Source organism: Arachis stenosperma, chromosome 1, assembly GCF_014773155.1.
Source record: "Arachis stenosperma cultivar V10309 chromosome 1, arast.V10309.gnm1.PFL2, whole genome shotgun sequence".
NCBI classification, from domain to species: domain Eukaryota; kingdom Viridiplantae; phylum Streptophyta; class Magnoliopsida; order Fabales; family Fabaceae; genus Arachis; species Arachis stenosperma.
In genome coordinates this window covers 12,670,788-12,691,668 of record NC_080377.1, presented here as the reverse complement: position 1 = coordinate 12,691,668, position 20,881 = coordinate 12,670,788, and the positions used below count along the sequence as shown (strand labels likewise).

The 20,881-nt window shown below is 28.5% G+C and overlaps 3 protein-coding genes and 1 pseudogene across 6 annotated transcripts; 2 read left to right on the top strand and 2 right to left on the bottom strand.

Moving 5' to 3' along the window:
- Positions 1-3,432: 3,432 nt before the first annotated feature.
- Positions 3,433-7,470, top strand: LOC130939796 (GDSL esterase/lipase At4g16230-like; annotated as a pseudogene).
- Positions 7,471-11,144: 3,674 nt separating this feature from the next.
- On the top strand, positions 11,145-13,337 carry LOC130966263 (F-box protein At2g26160-like). 2 transcript variants are annotated; one of them, XM_057891057.1, is made up of 3 exons: positions 11,145-11,351; positions 11,431-12,667; positions 12,983-13,337. In XM_057891057.1, the coding sequence occupies exon 2, from the start codon at positions 11,523-11,525 to the stop codon at positions 12,657-12,659; it is 1,137 nt and encodes a 378-aa protein (XP_057747040.1). In that variant the 5' UTR covers positions 11,145-11,351; positions 11,431-11,522; the 3' UTR covers positions 12,660-12,667; positions 12,983-13,337. The 2 variants fall into 2 exon arrangements, with proteins under 2 accessions (XP_057747040.1, XP_057747035.1); XM_057891052.1 differs by having other exon boundaries at positions 11,187-12,667.
- A 2,018-nt stretch (positions 13,338-15,355) lies between these two features.
- On the bottom strand, positions 15,356-17,747 carry LOC130937299 (UPF0548 protein At2g17695-like). Its single transcript, XM_057867072.1, has 5 exons — positions 17,617-17,747; positions 17,423-17,484; positions 17,172-17,348; positions 16,532-16,733; positions 15,356-15,804 (listed from the first exon to the last, which is right to left on the bottom strand). Exons 2-5 carry the CDS (start codon positions 17,479-17,481, stop codon positions 15,619-15,621), a joined length of 624 nt encoding a protein of 207 aa, XP_057723055.1. The 5' UTR covers positions 17,482-17,484; positions 17,617-17,747; the 3' UTR covers positions 15,356-15,618.
- A 677-nt stretch (positions 17,748-18,424) lies between these two features.
- LOC130944864 (UPF0548 protein At2g17695-like) lies at positions 18,425-20,350 on the bottom strand. 3 transcript variants are annotated; one of them, XM_057873448.1, is made up of 5 exons: positions 20,240-20,350; positions 20,045-20,106; positions 19,739-19,915; positions 19,235-19,430; positions 18,427-18,746 (listed from the first exon to the last, which is right to left on the bottom strand). In XM_057873448.1, exons 2-5 carry the CDS (start codon positions 20,101-20,103, stop codon positions 18,558-18,560), a joined length of 621 nt encoding a protein of 206 aa, XP_057729431.1. In that variant the 5' UTR covers positions 20,104-20,106; positions 20,240-20,350; the 3' UTR covers positions 18,427-18,557. The 3 variants fall into 3 exon arrangements, with proteins under 3 accessions (XP_057729422.1, XP_057729431.1, XP_057729439.1); XM_057873439.1 differs by lacking the exon at positions 20,240-20,350 and having other exon boundaries at positions 18,425-18,746; positions 19,739-19,932; positions 20,045-20,202; XM_057873456.1 differs by lacking the exon at positions 20,240-20,350 and having other exon boundaries at positions 20,045-20,212.
- Between the last annotated feature and the right edge of the window lie 531 nt (positions 20,351-20,881).

Here is a 20,881-nt window from a genome sequence, read left to right as displayed (position 1 = left end):
TTGTTGACTTCTTGTTGTTATATATATGTATTACATGTAATATTATTGTTGTTATTAAAGACATGAATTGGTGGATATATTTAATCTAATACTCAACTTTTCTAACTAAATCTCTTTCTATATGATTTATATAAAAATTATAATCATTTTCTTGTAATGAATTTGAATTAGTTGAATAATTAATTCATTCATCTAATTAAATAAATGTCAACTTTGTATATGTAATAATCAATTAATTATCGCAAAATTCTTAATAAAACTCTTATGTGCGACAAATTAGTCTTAATAATCTGTCAGGTCGAAAAATAACAAAAAAAAATCTTCAACAGAGGAATATACTTCTTTACTTTCTCAGTTCTTAGGTTTGTTCCCTTCTTCCAACCCTTTTCATAAGAAGGATCAAATTAAAACATTTTATTTGAATTTGATATATTATAATAATGTTAGCTAGCTAGGTGTTTAGGTTATGTCAAAATCATGAACATTAACAAAACTTGTTCAGAAAAGAAAAGATACATACTATTTTTCCTAATAAAGATATCAAATTAATTTATGGCTGCTGCTAGGGTAGTATGATTTTACACAAACTAAATAATTAAATATATGTGGTGTGTGTTCTTAATATAGGATACCATAAAAAATGGAGTTCAACTACTGTTAACTTTTCCTAAGGTAGCTATTCTAATTATGGGCCCTATGTCCAAATTAAAACATCATCTAATTAACAACTACATACCTTGTTTTTCTTTATGTCCAAATCTGATCTATAAACCAAACAATTAATTTAATGGATCAACATGATCATATACATATACGTCAATCACTTAGCCCGAAATTTTTAACGTATCTTCCTCATGTTTTCTTTTAAATTTCTTAAAAAAATAAGTGATAGCTTACTTTGATTTAAAAAAAAACATACAATAAATCCATAATTATATATTCTACTATTATAAATATTATTTGCTAGAAATATAATTATTCATGTGTCTTTTTTTATCTATTTAAATTAAAAAAAAATAATTTTGTAACATGTGATATGAAAATTTATATATATGACCAAAATGTCTAAAATTCATCCTTATATATATATATATATATATATATTGATTATACCCGAAGTTTGATGGTTGATTTTATTTAACAAATATTATTGTTAGGATTCCATGAAGTTAACATCCCAATTTATACAGAGGTCAAACAAATTATTTATCGGTCAATATTAATAAACTTTTTAAAAATTTTATTTTTAATTTATAATAATATCCAAATAAACATTTGAAATCACACCCCATAAAAACTATATTGTTAGTTCTCCAAATTTTCTCATTAATATATAATCCGTGTAATAAATAGATGGGTTACATTATATTTTATTTGAAATATTGCACGTCGCAATAACTTTTGTAACCAAATAAAGTCCTCTGTCCCAGGCCAGCTTGATTAACTTAAACCTCCTCCTCAAATTGTAATTACCTTCTAATAATTACACAAACAAAATACCAAACACCGTACCATGCATTCGACATAATATTAATAATCAAACAAATACATGCATCCATATTGGCATTATTATAAGCTTATATTTCGGCACTTATTTGAATATCCTAATAATTTTTACAGTAATATTAGAGAGACAAAAATAACAGTAAGAATTTATCTTATTTAAAATTTATTAATTATTATAAAATAAATTTTGATTAATTTTAACTAAATCTATTTTGTTATCAAATATTTCCGTAATTTTTACAAAGCCGGTCATGTTTGATGTGTTTATTATTTCCCACATAAGAGAAAAGTTTGGTAACCAAACTTAGGGAACCAAAATAAGCTAAAACTCTCTATTCTTAACTTTATTTAATTAGATGACAAAATTTAATTATTATGCTCTTAGGCGCCTACTGTTTTTAATTATTGCAATATTTATTGTATCAAACATTAATTGTATATATTAAATAGTATATTATAAATACATACCTTATCAATTTACATTCTTATTAAATGAATATACATAATTTATATTTATGGTTTTTAATTTATATTATAATAACAAAAACATATTTTTTATTTATTACATAACATCTATAGATTTATACACATAATTTTATTATTAATATATTTTTATAATTAATATTATACAATTTTAAACTATATTTTATTATATATTTCAAATTATTTCATATATGCACTAATAAATTATTATTCAAAATGTTTTAATTTTTTTTGAAGATATTATACATTTAAATTAACATATAATTTTTTAAATCATTGATAATTTAAAAATTTGTTTCATATTTTTCAAAGTGAAATGATTTATTTTGATTTACATATATTTTCAAATTTTACTATAATTAGATTTGAAAAAAAATATCAAATACTTAAATTAATTTATTCAATTAACAAATTTACTCATAATATCCATAAGTTCATACACATAACATCCAAAATTTTATATTAATAACATCCATAATTTTATATTAATAATATCCAAAATTTCATATTAATAACATCCATAATTTCATACTCATAACATTCATAATTTCATATATATTACTAAATTTTAAACTATGTGTCTTGTTATATATTTCAAATTATTTTATATGTACACCAAAGAGTCATAATTTTAATATTTTTTATTTACTATTTATAATTCTTATTTATTAATTTTAAGTTAATAATTATTTTTAAAATTTTATTTCTTAATTTTTGTTTATATTTTATATTTTATTTTTTATTTTATAATAGTCTATATGTAAAATATGAGTTGTATAATAGAAGTTGTTAAAGTCTCTAATTTAATATCTATATTTTTATACGTATAATTTTTATATTTTATATACATGATATTTATAATCAATAAATTGGTGCTAATTTATTATTTTATTTTGTAGGTCATAAACCAATAATTTTGGATGTTTATAATTTTCAATAAATAGAAATCGATCAAATTTAAGATTTTTTATTTTTTTTAAATGTGTTGAGGTTATTTGAGATTTTTTAAAAATTAAAAATATAAAAATTTGATATTTTTATTTGGGAGAAAAAAATTATAGAATTATAAATGCATATAGTAATAATGAGAGAAAAATTTTTGGAATTTAATTCACATTAAATTTAGAATTAACTTTTAGTATAATTAAATGAAGAAAGAAAATTAATTATAAAAAGAAATTAATTGTGTCAATTAAATTAGAAGAGTAATTTACACTCTCTTATAAACACAAATATTATTAATTATATATCTTTATTTATTATCTATAATATTTTAGCTACATAGCATTACCCTTTTCATAATTCTATAATAATTAATAATTACATTGTTTCCTTTGACAATGACCCCGTATTATATAATTAATATGTGATGTATATATAACATGCTAATGTTTATAGATATATCATTATCAACTACTCTTGTGTTTGAGAGTCTCTGATCTCATCATTCACAAGAGTCTTTAAGGGAAAATTAAAGAGAGAAATAATATGGCACCATTATTTGAAGGAAAGAAATGTTCTATTTTCACAAATTTGTTCTTTCTTCTATTCTCTATATCCATGCTAGTAGTAGTAGCTTATGGGAATAATAATAATAATGTGAAAAAACCAACATTATTCATATTTGGAGATTCAACTTTTGATGTTGGAACCAACAATTTTCTAAAGAGTATAGCAAAGGCTAACATCATCTACAATGGGATTGATTTCCTTCATTAAATTCCCACTGGAAGGTTCAGCAATGGCTACAACACTGCTGACCAAATTGGTAATATAGAGAAATTTACGAGCGCTAGTAATTTTTAGTATTTTTTGTTATTATTTGATTAATATAAATAAATAAATTTTATTAATTTATGCGTATAAATTTTTAAAAATATTAGTACAAACTATATTAACTTATGTGTATAAATTCTAGTAAATATAGGTGTAAATTATATATTTTTTTATGTGCAAAACTCTTATAAATATGGTTGTAAATTATTGTTGACTAAATGCTAGCAAAAAATGATAATATTTACTGGTTATATAATATTATTGTTCGATAATATAATAATAAATTCAATTTTTAATATATGACTTTATTATATATTATTGAATTGGAAATGTTTTCTTTTTCTTTTGAAAAAAATATTTAATTTATTTACTTAATTTAATTTTTTTTTTGTGTTGATTATTATATATGATTGAGTAGCGAGGCAATTTGGTTATATGGAAAGTCCACCACCATTTTTGGTTTTGGCTAAGCATCCGTACAGTTTCAAGAGGAACATACTTGGTGGTGCAAATTTTGCCTCAGCAGGTTCTGGAATTCTTAGAGAAACAGGCAAGAAGCAATGGGTAAGTTTGTTTTAGTAATTAATTAATCAGTAATGTTAGAAAAACAACAAAAAATAGTCAAAATTTATTTTTTTATTAATATTAATTAATTTTAACAACAATTAATAAATATTAAATAAGATAAATTTTGACTATTTTACTAATTTTTTTGTTACTAAATATATTTGTTAATTAATTAATATATTTATTTACCTTCCTTAATAACACATTAATAAGCTAGTTTAGAGTTGGCAGCTGGAGCGAAAAATAAAAAGCAAAAGAGCTGCTCTAATTTAGTTTTTAATTTTTGTAATGCAAATATGTTGTAATTTTTAATTGTCTTAGAAGTGGCTACATATTTTTATTTGGCTTTTCAATCAAGTCCATATAATTTAAACGTTCCTATTCAAATTTCATTCATGTATAAATATATTTTAACTAAATTCCTTTTGTTTAAAAATTTTATAAAAAAAATTGATTACAAAATTTTAAAGTACAAGAACTTAATTAAAAAAATGTTTGCATGGTAATAAAGTAAACTGTAGAGACTAAATTTAAAATCATTATAAAATAAAAAATATAAAAATTTGATTACAAAATTCTAAATTATATTTTTTTATATTAAATACGAATTGACTTTTTTTTTCTTTGTAGGGAGAGGTGACATTCCTTGAGAAACAGGTTCAACAATTTAAATTTGTGCGTGAGAAAATCAATGAGAAATTGGGAGAAGAAAAAGCTTGTAGATTTGTTTCAAATGCTTTGTTTCTAATTAGCATTGGAAGCAATGATCTCTTTGATTTTGCACGTAATGAAACTTCCATTCGCAACCCACAACAATATTTGGCTTCTCTTCAAGCCACCTACTTCATCCATATAAAGGTATCCTAATTACTTTTTTTTTAAACAACTATTATTGCATCATACACAATTATTTTACTGCTTAATTACTATTACACTTTATGTATCTAAATTTAAATATATAAATAATTTTGGTATTTCAACGACTCATTCTTAATATCTATTATTTTTTATGCTAAAAAATTGAAAGAATTTTCATGTTTGTTCACTACCAAAAGAATTAAAATAAAAATACCACATATAAGAGACATTTTTTTTTAGCATTTCAAGCAAGGAAATTTTCAACAACTGCAAAATAAATTGCACTAATTTAAAGAAAGTAAAAAAAAAAAAGAAGAGTTCAAAAACCAACTTTTCTCAACTATCATTCAATTAATTTTGTTCTTTCTCTTGTCTTTTAAAAAAGTTATAGCTAGTTTTCTACGATTTTTTAAATGAAAATATTTTCATGTGAAAATAATAGTTCAACAATACTAGAAAATAATAAATTATTAATGAATTTATCGATGATTTTTGTTTTTTACCGACAGACATTATCTGTCGTAAAATTTATCAATATTTCTGAGAAATAATATCTGTCGATAATATGCAATTTTCTAGTAATAAGATATTTACACGTATTAATAAGATATTTACACGTATTATATTAAACAGTTTAGTCGAACATATCAAACTGTTTAACAATTTTTCATTATCATCTTCCTACGAAAACATCTTCAAATGAGTAATCATCTTAATATTTTGTTTGTAAATTATATATGCAGACTTTTAGTTAATGTGTGGTGATTTTTAACATAATATGAAAGACATCATTGTTTATTATTGATGTGAATTGCAGAATCTATATTTATTAGGAGCTAGAAAATTTGGGATACTAAGTATTCCACCCATTGGATGTTGTCCGGCTGTTACTTCTCAGAATAAAGGACACTGTTTGAAACCACTCAATGATTTAGCAACTGCTTTCTATTCCGCCACTAATTCTCTTCTTCAACAATTGAGTTCTGAATTGGTAGGGTTTAAGTATTCACTTGGCAACACTTTTCTAATGACCAAAACCTTGCTAGACACACCATCCACTTTCGGTAAGAATTATTGTATGTATGTTTCTTCTGTTTCATTTTATCTATCTCTGCCATTGGTCAATAATATATTAGCAGAGAATAAAAGAAAAAAAAAACTATAGAACATTCAATATTTATTACAAATTATGTAAATTTCTAAGATATTGTTTTTGAGGAGATTAATAATTCTGATTTTTAACCAAAAATAAAATAATTATATAATAAAAAAGACTGATATATAATAAAAAAGACTGATGTATCTCATAGAATAAATAGTTATTAGAGGCTATTTTATCATTTTTGTTTTGTTAGAGGCCACGTGGTCTTTCTCAAATGAATTAGGATTAGATTAGGTATTTCATTTAAAAAATAATATACCTCTAAATCTAACATTAGTAATGAATTCTCTCGTATAAAAATTTTACATGATGATTCTATTATATATTATATAATTTTATTAGTATAAAAAGTGAAAATTAATACTATGTGAAATTTTTATATAAAAAGATTGAGTAGCTATATAGAAATTGTGTCTTATTACGTACTATATATACTATAACATGTCTAAATTCTATCATTTTATTCATTAATTAAATATGTATAATAGTAACAAATATGAAATTAGCTAAGATGATAAATATTTTATATTATACTTAAGAGTTCTTGAATTCAAATATTGTAAAGATTATATTAGGGCTAAAAATGTATGTACTAAACTCCTTTTCATCCCATTGTATATAGTAGATACCAATCATTAGCCTTTTTTTTTTTTTTTTGGGAAATTTATTTGTAGGGTTGAAGGAGACAAAATCAGCATGTTGTGGAATTGGATACTTGAATGGGCAAGGTCCATGCAACAAAACAGCTGGTGCCAATCTATGTTTTGATAGAAAAGATCACTTGTTTTGGGATTGGTTTCATCCAAGTGAGAGAGCTTCTCAATTGGCTGCACAAACACTTGTTCATGGAAAGTCAAAAGACTTTGTGACTCCAATTAATTTGAGCCAATTAGCTAGGGCTTAATTATTCATATCACAATACACTAAAAAATACGCTGAAAACCATCGAAATTACTGTAAAATTTTACATTGTCAAATTTTGCGACAGTTAATAATGTCGTTTTATCGAACTATAAGCGTTACTGTCAGATTAATCCGTCGCAAGGCATCTAATAATAATGGATGCTGCTCATGTGTTCTTTTATTTTCCAATGCATACATGTTGGGAATAATTTAATGATAGATTGTCACATTTAATTTGTCACTAATAAGAGTTGCCGAGAGTTACACGTGTCCCGTTAAAACATTTACTGCTTATGCATGTGTTGCAGTCGAAGGCAGTAGAAGGTCCCATAATTCAGTAGGGGTGCGAAAATCGAGGTTTCTAATTAAATAGATTAGAATTAACAGTAAGCTAATTAATTGTAGATTAAATATAATGTAATGTAATTGGTTTTTGGTTTTTAACGCTCGGGCCTCAGTTTGGTTAAAAAATTTGAATGGACTTGGGGGAAATATTATACCAAAAAAAAGAGGACCCAACCCGTCAGTTTCACCCACATCCTTCGTCACTTGTGATTTGCCCTTTGCAATATAATATGAATTTTTAAAATACATAAACAATTTAGTTTAATTACATATACTGTTATAACATATATCAAATAAATCTCAAATGATTAATCTAATATATGAAAATGCCAACTGCTATAATATGATTACAAAAATTATTTATAATTTTATTCTCCCTCTTAATATATTATTAAGATATTAAATAATTATTTTAATATTATTGTTTATAGATGTCCACAAATACTAAATTGCATTTTTTTTAATCATGTATAATATTGAAAACGACTTTTTCGATGATTCATTATTTTAAAACTCATTCGACTATTTGAATTTCAGGATACTGTTTATATCTAACATTTTTTAACCCTTCTTAATTAAAACACATAATCAACTAATTAATTATAAGATTACTTTATCTTTTGTTAAAAATAAAGTTAAAATGCAAAAAACAACCCCTTACACCGATTTAGACATTTTAAAACATAAAAAATATGACATACAAAAAACCAGACTATTTCTAACACTGGACTCAAACATAAAAGTTAATTAGGCATGCATTACGTTTACCCATATGCCCAATCCTTTTTTTTTTCCTTCACACCATTGGATCTTTTTCCTCCAGACCAACACATCAACATGTTCAATATCCAAGGCCCATTTAGGTAATTATTTAACGGCCCGCCCATTTAATAAAAAAAATTTTAATTACCTTAATTATATTATTGTTAACTACATTCATTAACATCAATAAATCTTCTGCTAAGCACGGATAACTGTCATAGACCCTGCCAATTGCGGGGCCCACCTTGACTTTTCTTAAGATCACCATCCACTATATTGAGAACGACATTACTTTTCTCTGTACACACGTTCCAACTATGGCCAAGACACGTAAGATCCGCGGGTGCTGAAGGATCTTTGGTTCAGCACAGTAGAATTTTCCTATTTCAATATATATGCTTCTCAAGTGAGAGAATGTCTTTTATATAATATATAGTCTGCATTTACCTTAATTTTAAACAAGTGAGGGTTCTTTAATTTACCTATATTTTTCTGTAAAGGGTTTTGCTAATTATTAACTAAAAAAATATTATTACAATTTCCGAAACAATAAACTTATTACTAACTATATATATTTGAAATTTTCAACACATCTAACCAATTAAAATATTGAAATTATACGTTTTTAAAATCTTTTTTTTTGGTAAAGTACCTTTTTAAAACCTTAATAAGTGATTATAAGTTACTCATTAACATAATCCTCTTATAATTAGTATCATATATCAGTTTTTATATTAATATTTTTTGTACACAGCATCAGTTTTTTGGGCTGGGTTCGTAGATTCTTCTTGGTCTTTTGGGCTGTGGCCCATATTCATTTCTTGGCCTTCCAAAAGCATTTTTTTTTTTTTGTGGCTGAGGCATGTGGTTCAGTGGCAAAAGTATTTGGCTCAATCCAAAGCCACACAAGTTCAAATCCTAGCAGTGGCTAGGTTAGTGTGGGTGAGTGGGTGTGTGAGTGTGTAACCTAGAATTAGGAGTTGTCCAATCTATTGACAAAAAAAAAAAAACTATTTTTATAATATAAAAAAAAGGCATTATTTTTATTAGGGGTATGCATGGCCCGGCCCGGTCCGAATATCCGGTCCGACCCCGAGCACTTTAGGGATTAATTTGGTGTAATTTCATTGGATTTAGGGTCGGACAAGGGTCTCAAAAATAGACCCGGTCATTATTTTGGGTCAGGTCCGGGCCATGGCTCGGGTCGGCCCGATGGCCCGATCATTATACACAATTAATATTTTGTGTTATTAGTGATAGATGATGGTTATTCTTATGTAAAATTTAAGTATTGTAAATCTCAATATTTTGTGTTATTAGTTATTTTAAGACTATAAGTTAATGTTTTATGTTTAAAATGCATAAAATTTTAGACTAATGCATAATATTGTTATTTGTATTGATTTAAATATTTGGTGTTATTATACAATATTATTATTGATTATGATTATGATTTAATTTTAGAGAAGAGTTGGTTCTTGTTATATTTTTCTAAGTGAATTTTATCATGTCAAATAATAGTTGGAACCTTGGAAATTTGGTATCAAGGTAATGTAGTGTTAACGGTCCGGTTTTCACCTGATTTTTACCCGGTACAATCGTGGCTCGAAAGTGTATAAGTTTCATCGGGTCTAGGGTCGAATTCGAGTCTAATAAATATGCCCGTATATATTTCAGGTCAGGTCTAGATCACATCAAACTCAATTTCACCCAACTCATGCACACCCCTAATTTTATAAGTGCATTTTATGATAAACGAAAAAAAATTAAATATTTATTTAAGAAAACGTGTCATTTAATTTTTATTAAGTTTTAAAATAAATTTATACACTTCTCTTCATTTTTCTTTAAACAAAAATATCTTCATTATAAAATTATTTTTTTATTTTCTGATACTGTAATATAACTTTTTTTCAGACCAAACTATTATTTTTTTCACTTTGCTTTCAAAAAAGTTTCATCATGTAAAAACTCTTCATCCAAACAAAAAAAATCTAAAAATACTAGTCTATAATATAACAAATAAAATAAAATCTAAAAATGGAAGGAAGAATTTTAATATCAAGTTGAGTGTCTAAGTTAGTTGGTACGAGTAAGATATTAAGATGATCAAAAAATATTTTTTATTTGTAAAATGATTTGTAGTATTAGACATTATGCATCAGTGGCACATTAATTAAGTTAAATTAGTCAGTTAATCATAATTGTATAAATCAGTTAGCTTTATATATATATATTAGAATCATTTTTCACATTGCTTTGTGTTCATCTAATATGATATCAGAAGATATTTTTTCTTCCTGCACCTTTTGTGATTTTTTTCCCATCTTCGTCTTCTTCTTTTTTTTATAGTTCTCTTCCGCAATTTTTTTCCTAGTTCTTTTCTTTGTTCTCGTTAAAAGTAATCAATCCCGATCATGAGAGCTTTGAAAACCTATCCAGAATCGTTTTGTCTTCAAAGATCCATGAACTCAATTTCTTCATCTGCCTCTTTCGCGATTCTAGATTTTTTTTTTTTTTTTCCTGATCAACCTGGTTTGATACTCGTCACTCAGCATATATAGTTAGGATAAAATATATTTTGTATTCACAAAAATATATCGGAAAAAGTATTTTTAAAATTTTTAAAATAATTTTAAAGACAAAACATATATTAATGTTAGATCTAAACTTATAAAATGTGAATATTCTATTGACCTTGCACTCTAAGTTTTTTAAATTGTGAAATAAATAATTTTTTATGCCATAGAATATATGACCACTTAATAATAATAATAAAAATAATAAAATATATATATTTCTTTTGCGGATTATCTTAATGTTATCAAAAAAGGAGACTAAGAAGTCAACTGTTGTTCCTCCTTGAAGAAAACCATCAGTCTTACATGGCATCTTCAGCATAAGATTCACGATGTTGAATTTGAAATCTCTGAAGTATTCTCCACGTTTCTCTGTTGTTGGTTCCTCACTCCTTCTTCTGAACTCACAGGTACCTTCTTCTTCTTCTTATTAAGTCTTCATCATTCAACACTAATAAAAGCACCCACCACCCATTTGATGAAAGTCAGGAACCAAACCAAAAAGCATAAGAAGCATAGAGTCTTCAAACTTCGAAGTCAAGAACAAACACAGCAGAATAGGTGTTTTGGAGTTTGAATCTATGGATCGTGAGAAGGTAGATTGGTCTGAACTCCCCATAGAGCTATGGCCCAAGATTGGAAAGTGTCTAGAGAATCACATAGATGTTCTAAGATTCAGAAGTGTTTGTGAAACTTGGAGATCTTCCATCCCTTCTTCTCATCCAAATTCTCCATCTTTTCCAATGAAAATCCCTCACCCCATCAATTCCTCCATTAAAGCAAGCCTTACCCAAGCTACCCTTTATCTTATTGAGTCAACTGATGCAAGCTTTGGCTCCAAGTTGGATCCTTTGGCACCTTCTTCTTCCAAAGGGTGGTTGATCAAGGTTGAAGAAGGTCCAAAGGGTGTTTCTTTGAGGCTGGTTAGCCCAATATCTGGCCGGAAAATCTTTCATCCTTCTGAAGATTCTCCAATGATTTGGAACCTTTTGAACTATAGAGTCATTGAATTATGCAAATCCTACACCCTTCAGAACACTGGCAGGTTCTCTGCTTCTGTGAGCAAGGTTGTTTTCTTTCCAAACTCTTCTTGGGTTGGTGTTGAAGATTCGGTTGCTTGTTGTGTGTTTTTAGAGGGAAGATTGGGGATAATGAAACATGGTGATGAGAAATGGGCACTAGTGGATGACAAGAATTTCTATTATGATGATGTTATTGTGCATAGGGGTCAGTTCTATGTCACTGATAAGTGGGGCACTATCTCATGGGTAGATACAAATTCCTTGAAATTGATTCAGTTCACACCTCCCTTGTGTGGTTTTGGTAACAAGAAACATTTGGTTGAATCATGCGGGAGTCTCTATGTTGTTGATAGGTACTATGAAACTGAGCCAAGGAGGAGAAACTACTTCGGCCGCCAGGAAAACCGAGATGCTGCCGTGGAATGTTTCAAGGTTTATAAGTTGGATGAAGATTGGGGAACTTGGGTTGATGTGAAAAAATTGGGAGATAGAGCCTTCATTTTGGGTAGAAATTGTAATTTCTCTGTTTCGGCTAAAGAACTCACTGGATATCAAGGGAACTGCATTTACTTCACTGATATGTTTGATTTAAGGATGTACAGCTTGGATGATCATAGCATTGTTACCATTGACTTTGATCCAAGTATTGAGAAGAATATGATGCCTCAAACCGCTTGGCTAGGTCACACTATTTGAGTTTAAAGGTATACTATTTTCTTGGCCATACTGCATATGTAGCACAACTTGATGTTACTATATATTTTGCAACTAATGTAAAGAATGCTATCACTAGTTGTGTCTTTGATAACCATGATAGTCCACCAGACCAGATATATGCTTGTCTCAGTAGTGTGATTGATTCTTAACTATGTGATGTTTATAGAACTATTCAATCAAATTGTTGAGAATGCTTAATTTATTTATGGCAATTGAATATTGTAGTGCTCCAAAAACACTATGAATACTTATTGTTGCTGCTTTGATCACTTCACTGATGTGTATTTGTGTCTTCTCAACAGCTAAAAGCATATACATGAAGGAAGAAGAACCTCTCTGGAGAAGTTCATGGTGAAGAGGCATACTATTGCTGATCTTAATTTATGGAAGCCACTTTTGCTTGCTATGTAATTATTGGTTCATTTGCTACTTGAGTGTCACACTAGGATTCTTTTGGTTCTCCAAGATATTCTCATTCCACCTTTGTATTATATATATATAGGCTATAGCAACAACTTTGTATCATAACAAAAATCAAGATCTATGTTGCGCTTCCATTAGTATATAATGAGATTGGGTTGTGTACTTGAAGATTGATTTGGTAATAATATGATAGAAACCAAGGGGAATTGGGACTTCTATCTCTTTTTTTTATGACATAGTTGCTTGTTCATTCATTTCCAAGCTTATCTAAATGCTTAATAGTTATTTTGAATATATTGATCATTACTTTCATTTTTCCGATCACATGGAGAGAACAAAAGAAACATTTTGTTCTTTCTTCAGCAAGATCTGATCTCTAACAGACCTCTCAATAGGATTTGAATCGAAAATGCAGTTTTGACCATCTATAAAATTATAATAATAAAAAGAAAAAAGAACAATTGGCTCTTGAACTATTCATAATTAGATAATTTAAATAGCTTACAATTCATTTGGTGCTTTATTTGGTTGGTGCTAACTATAGGACTTTCCCATCACTGTCATTTTCACTTCTTTGGCTTATTTTCTACAGATGCTTGTTATTTATTGGTGTCTTGGTGAAGAGAAATGTAAGCAAAAAATATGCAAAACCTTTAAATGAGATTTGGACAATATAATTAATGAGTTATAATCTTTTAAATTTTGGAGACAAGACAATTCATTTGTTGATGTTGACTGGCTCTTCAACATAAGTTGTATAAATTTAAACACATAATTAAAAAGGAAATATTATCATTAAATAGGATACTAATATAGGAATTTGATTAATTTAGTTTAAAGAAATGTATTGGTTGTCTCTTTTAGTACAGTTTTTTTTTTCACTCTCAAAATTCAAACTCGAGACTGTCGAAAAAGAGACAAACTTATTTATTATTCCATCATTTATTACTTATAATAACTAATCTCATTTTGATTCACAATCAGGATATTCATCATCGAATACAGTGATTAATCTCTTGCTGACTTGTCCAAAGTTTTTAAAGAATATTTTATAAGTTGAGTGTTTTAACTTTTAAAATATAAAGGAAACATAATAGATTCCTCTAATGGCTCTCTTTTCTTGCTTTGTGTTTATAGATGCAACGCAACTGAATATTATTGGACACACATTTCTTGGTTATTGTCTTTCACTGTTGCACAGTACAACTTAAATTGATTGGTAAGAATTGAGATAAAGTGGAATATTCCTTAGATAATTCTAATAATATGCATACTTTTTATTTGTTTAATGAATAGCATTGGTAGAGAAAAAGGATAACATGATGTAAAGGAGTCATAGATTTGATCATGGGGTGGTCATTGATGTAGTTTTGATCCTCTAGATTCTCAGCAGTCAAAAAGACAATTTCAGTTTTCAATCCAAAGTTTATATTCTTATGTCTTTGTCTGTGAGACTGTGACATTGTTAGATTTGTGACCATGGACCCTTTATGGAATACCATTACACTTGTATTGTAGTCAATCAGATCTAGGTTTTGAATGAGTGAGGAATGAGGATACCCATATTATGCATCAACTCTTTCTGTCCTTCAATTTTGGTGTGGCTCATGATTTAATACACAAACTCTTCTTATTCATCCTCAAGTCTTTTTATTGTCAAATAGACATTCAAAAAACATTATTTTCAATATGAAACAACAAAACCTTATCCCACTAAGTGGAGTCAGCTTCATGAATCAAATGACACCATTGAATCCTATCATATATCATGTCCATAATGAGACTAGATACACAAGATTTTCTTTGACTACCTCGTATATGGTCTTATTAGGTCTCCTTCTAGCTTTTGATATCAAATATCAAAGTGTATAAGTTTACTAAAGATTCAATAAGGGTACAAAAAAAAGGATGAGGAGACTTCCTTGACTACTGATGATCATAAATATGGTCATTTTGGTAAATGGGGATGGATTGATGTTCAAATTCAACCACCAATGAAATCCACCAAGTTAGAGCAGCATGGCAATAATATAATATAATATAATTTGCTCTAACCAGGAAAGTTGCATCTAAATGGATTGTCATCATAACATGGAGAGGCACAAGCTGTTTGGATTTAAAGAACTACAATCATTCATTGTACATGGATAATCTGATCATCACTATATTATTACTTGGTTGTTAAGATCATAATCCTTCAGTAATTTTCTTGTTTAAATTCTGAAGAAAAACAAAGATTGCTGAAGCGGAAGGGCGAAAACAACTGAATAACATATATGATACATGTAGAAAAGGTGCATCAGCAGGGTGATCAATAGATACAAAGTTTGGAGAATGATAAGACTCAATGTGGCTGAGCTCTTTTTACAAATCACCCTACCGGAAACACGCACATTACCATCGGAAATTACCAACGGAAAATATCCGTCAGAACTTGGCGGTGTAATTATGCTTATGCAACCTAATAGGAACTGAAGTGTAAGCTTCAAATCCCTCTGTTTGATGGTAACATTTCCTATTTTGAAGAACTAATATGCTTCAGCATTACCTTGGCAGATTGATCAGCAAAATATTTTTGCCTAAGTTTAACATATGGTGCTGCAACAAATGATAAAATGTGCGCAGGTTTCGAGAAGGAAAGTACTTCATACCACACTTGATTGTTCTCATCAATCTCGACCGAAAAGCGCTCTTCTGCTGCCTGCCGGAAAGATTAGCAAATGTCAACTGTTTTCTGTATTTTGATGGCTTTATTACGTAAAAGCTACTCAAATACAAGACCAATGTAATAATGGCTAAGAAAAAATCATTGAAACAATTTTGACAGAGACTAAAAGATTGAAATGGATTCGGCATCTCCATATTTGAGTAGTTTCGCATACTATTACCAAAAACTTCATACAATCAATGAATCAAGCATAAATAAGGTAAACCTACTGCAAAAAATAAAATTAAATAAAATAAAAAAATAATGATCCTTAAGAATTGAGGAACATGATGGAATTTTCAATATTTTTCTTTCACAAAATTACCATATAGTGTGTGTGTCTATGTGGATCACAAAGAAGCTGGTGATTCTGATATCATAATATCACAAAGAAGCTTATTAATATTATGATTATTGAAAAACATACAAGCAGACATAACTCTCAAAAACAAAATTCATATTGGCTTCAACAAATGCATAAAAAAGTCATGAATGTGAAGGAATAACAACAACAACAACAACAATATCAAGCCTAGTCTCACCATGTCAAATTAGCTATACAGATCAAACCACATCATATATGTTAAGTTATTTTATCAAGAAAACAAAATAACAAAATACTTTGTTCAATCAGACTCCCCAAGAATTAAAAGATATATTAAAAAGGACAAAGAGGAAAAAGAAAAAGGAAGATGGGAAGAAAAAAAAAAAAAGCACTAACCAGCAAGTGACCATGAAGAGTTCCACTTCCAAAACCAAAGGATGCCACACGCTTCCTTTTGGCGGCACTGCTTTCGTTCACATACACAACCTGAAGAGGCATCATAACCCATGGCAGGAACTCCTTCACACAAACACAAAACTTCTCTCCCTGTTTAATTTGTGTCTTTGGATCAACAAATGTCCAATCCAATCCAAAATGCCTACAACAAAATTCCACCCATAAAGAAATCACCATATACATTCACTCACACTCCTCAAAAAGAAATCACATGATGACTTATGAGCTAAAGCATATATCATTCATTTAAAACAACCATGCTATGTGTACACAAACAATCAGCCACTTGTATATAATACATATCAAAAACAAAATACACTTTGAAAATGAATTAAACAACACAAATATATCGTGGCTGATTTCTTGTGTGCACATAACATTTTTGGATTTCAAATTGCCACTGCAGCCCTGATGCAATGCAGAAATTGTGGGAAAATGTATAGGTAACAACCGCCATCACTGTGCAGACAGGTCACAATTTAAAATCATAACCCGCGCAAGCACACAGACACATATAGGATTGCAATTTAAAACCACAGTATATGCAAAACCATGTATGTATGTATGTATGCATGCATACCTCCAACTTTTGAGGGCAATCTTAGCATTCTCAAAAACCTCAGCACCAGAACCCAACAGAACTCGTTTGTTGTTAAGTGAAAACCCATCTTTGGACAACCCTTCATCTTGTTCAAGGGAAGATATTGATTTAGCAGTAAATCCTTTGTATTTACCATCATAGTTGAAGGTACCTGATCTGGTAATATAAAAATTTATAAGGATATGATGATATCATATGAACTTTTAAATAGCTTGGAAGTCAAAAATTACTTGTTGATGCAAGCCTTTTGGTCTTTTGGAGATGGTCGACCCCAGCTCAAGAACACCATTTTCTGTTAAGCAATTTAACAAACATGTTATAAGCATGTGGAACATGAAGCAAAGTAACAGTAGAAAAAACAAATGAAAAGTATAAAATTAAACATAATATAAAGTATTTTTAATGGAAAATGGGGAATACTAACTTATGCTAATTCAGGTTACAATACAGTTACTGAGAGATTTGAGAATTGAGATATGACATTGAGTCAAAAAATATAAAATATGATGATAAAATTATGTTAGGCATATTTGGCCCCACATATTAATATGTTATATTTTCGTTCCACGTATTAAAAATCTTGTTTTAAGATGATAAATGCTGAGTCAGAAGTTCGGAACCATGTGAACCACACAAGATTGTTTTTCTACCCCTTTTTGTTTTTTCCCTTTTCTTATGGTAAATATTAATATTGTTTTTAATGTTTTTTATTTTTTATTCATGTCACAAATGTTTTAAAAATAAAACAATATTATCCTCTGCGATAACTCCGTCAGAAATTATTAAGAAATGTGATTACGTATGCCTTAATAACCATTAAAAACAACGGTGAAATTTAACTTTGTGACATATGAATCAAAATTTAGGAAATTCGTTGTACTATTTTTTAAAAAACAAATTATTATTTTTCATTTTAATAAATAATTTATTAATTAATAAAAAGAGGGACATTTAATAAGTCATGAATTGTCCATTTATACAATAGGAATTAGGAATAAGGAAGCATTCATTTTAGTTTTTTTTTTTAATTTATGAAATTTTAATTTCAATTCTATACGTTTCTCAGTTCTAAACATCAAATGAGATGTTCAGGAAATCAATAAAAGCTGAGTTTCTAACTTAATTATCAGAATTTGTTTTTATTTTCTGTACAACATAGTTGTAAGTAGAAAGAAATGAAATAATTCATCTAATATAGTGAAAATTTGTTTTGAGTTTCCATTGCTTTGATTGAAACCATCATTTCATTGCTATCAACAATAATTTTGATCCCAAGTTTAAGAATCCATGGAATCATAATGTAATCAATTTCTCTGATGGATTTCCAGCAATAAAATGTATGCCAAAACTTTCAAATCGTTGCCACTATTTTGAAGAAGTAATGACATGGTTCTGCATTAGTTTGGCAGATTCATGAGCAAAATAATTTTGTCTAAGCTTGACATATGGGAGTGCAAGAACTGATAAGGCATGTGCAGGCTTTGAGAAAGAAAGTACTTCATACCACACTTCATTCTTCTCGTCGATCTCCACCGAGAATCGCTCTTCGCCTGCCTGTAGTTGCCACAAATTTATCGGTTGAAATGTGTTATATATATAACTATTTATGCATTTCTATTTAACAATTTAAACTTTTAGAATAAGTCGTAAATAATAAGATAACAAAACTTATACGATCAAAAAGTCTAGAATTCAATTCTTATTACTTTCATTCTTCTAAATAAAGAAAGAATTTAAGTATAAGACAAAATAGTGGTATAGACGAGTTAAATATATATCCATATAAAGCGGTATAATGACCATTTTGACAAGAAAAAGCATAAATAAGGTAAACCTTATTGTGAAAAACGAATAATGATGAGTACAAGAAAGCTCTCTTGACCTATTGAATTAATGATTCAGATATCAAATAATTCACAGACAAGTAATTACTTGTTCTAAAGCTATTAAGCATAATTAAGTAGAGAATTTAATTATCTTGTTACACCAAACAGATGCATAAATAAATCTACTGATATGAGGAAAATAGAAAAAGCACTAACCAGTAAGTGACCATGAAGAGTTCCACTTCCAAAACCAAAGGATGCTACACCTTTTCTCTTTCTACTTTCATTAACATACACAACCTGAAGAGGCATCATCACCCATGGCAGCAACTCCTTCACACAAACACAAAACTTCTCTCCTTCTTTAATTGTTGTCTTTGGATCAACAAATGCCCAATCCAACCCCAAATGACTACAATCAATTTTACCTCACATTAAGAAAAATCACTATGTACATTCATTCATACACCACAAAATGAAGAAAACATGATGATCGATGATCGAGCTAGAGCATATATCATGGTTTTAAAGATAACCACTCAAATGAAGTTATCTTTCGTGTGAATACAATAGGCGAGAACGGTTAGATGATTTAACATGTTTAACTAAATTGTCATCTAACCATTTGCAACTATCATCTTCGCATAAAGGCAACTTCATATGAGTAGTCACCCAATTTAAAACCATGGTTCGCACACGCAAATACACATGTAAAAATACCTCCAACTTTTGAGGGCAGCCTTGCTCTTCTCAAAAGTCTCAACACCAGAACCTAACAGAACTCGTTTGTTGTTAAGTAAAAACCCATCTTTGGACAACCCTTCATCTTGTTCAAGGGAAGACAATGATTTAGCAGTAGCCCCTTTAAATTTAATATCATAGTTGAAAGTACCTGACCTGTTAAGAATGTGGTACTTGTAAATATACACACACAACACATATATTAGATATAAATATAATCAGCGAAAAAATGGACCTGAAAATGGGTTAAAAGTTAAACGTTCTCCTTTAAGAGATGTTGTTTACTTTTTTATGCAAGCCTTTTGGTCTTGTGGAGATGGCCGACCCCAGCTCCAGAACACCATTTTCTGTTAGGCAATTTAACAAACATGTCATTGGCGTGTAGAGCATGAAGCAAAGTAACACTAGAAAAAACAAAAAGAAAATTATAAAATTAAACATAATATAAAGTATATTTAATGGCAAATGATAAATACTAACTTATGCTAAATATATATATAGTCCCCGAGAGATTTGAGATATCTAAGGAATTGTGTCCGAGTCAAATATCGATAAAGTGATAAGTATATATTACTAGTAGAATAGCCGGGGCTAAAGCACGACAATGATATGAGTGGGCAAGTGGCTCTATTATTATAGGATACATTCTAAGTGAGTGGAAGTTCATTTGTTGGACTTGAACCCTACTTTCGTTATCCATATTCAAAAAAATGTATTAATGTAGTCCCTTATATATTGTCCGTCAGGCTGTTAGTAATGTGATTTCAAGCCTTAGTCATGTTAAACATATTAAAATGATATCATACGCATTTTGAAACTAAAAAAAAATTAAACGTCGTCGTTTTAGAGTTTAAAATAATATTAAAACGTTATACCCTTTTCTTTTGAACAATATTAATTGTTCAAACCCTCAAACAACGCTGTTTAGTATATTTTTTAGCGCCAAAACGCATACGACGTTATTTTAATATGTCGTGGAAAGGTTTGAGCCACGTTATTAATGGCATTAAATTCTGACGACGAAAAATATACAAGAAATTTACATTGATGCATTTTTTAAATCTAGAAGACCAATTGAAAGTTGTGACAAGCTTAAGGAAGGGGGATTGAATTTATGCCTTT

What these genes read in the sequence shown, in the direction of transcription:
- LOC130966263 (XM_057891057.1), top strand. Translation starts at nt 11,523, where the DNA reads ATGGATCGTGAGAAGGTAGATTGGTCTGAACTCCCCATAGAGCTATGG.
- LOC130937299 (XM_057867072.1), bottom strand. Translation starts at nt 17,481, where the DNA reads ATGGTGTTCTTGAGCTGGGGTCGACCATCTCCAAAAGACCAAAAGGCT. An exon ending in ATTGCCCTCAAAAGTTGGAG is followed by an intron (nt 16,734 to 17,171) that starts GTATGCATGCAT and finishes ATTTTGTTGTAG; the next exon opens with GCATTTTGGATTGGATTGGA. An exon ending in CTCTTCATGGTCACTTGCTG is followed by an intron (nt 15,805 to 16,531) that starts GTTAGTGCTTTT and finishes TCTTTCCGGCAG; the next exon opens with GCAGCAGAAGAGCGCTTTTC.
- LOC130944864 (XM_057873439.1), bottom strand. Translation starts at nt 20,200, where the DNA reads ATGTTTAATTTTATAATTTTCTTTTTGTTTTTTCTAGTGTTACTTTGC. An exon ending in GCTGCCCTCAAAAGTTGGAG is followed by an intron (nt 19,431 to 19,738) that starts GTATTTTTACAT and finishes AATTGATTGTAG; the next exon opens with TCATTTGGGGTTGGATTGGG. An exon ending in CTCTTCATGGTCACTTACTG is followed by an intron (nt 18,747 to 19,234) that starts GTTAGTGCTTTT and finishes TGGCAACTACAG; the next exon opens with GCAGGCGAAGAGCGATTCTC.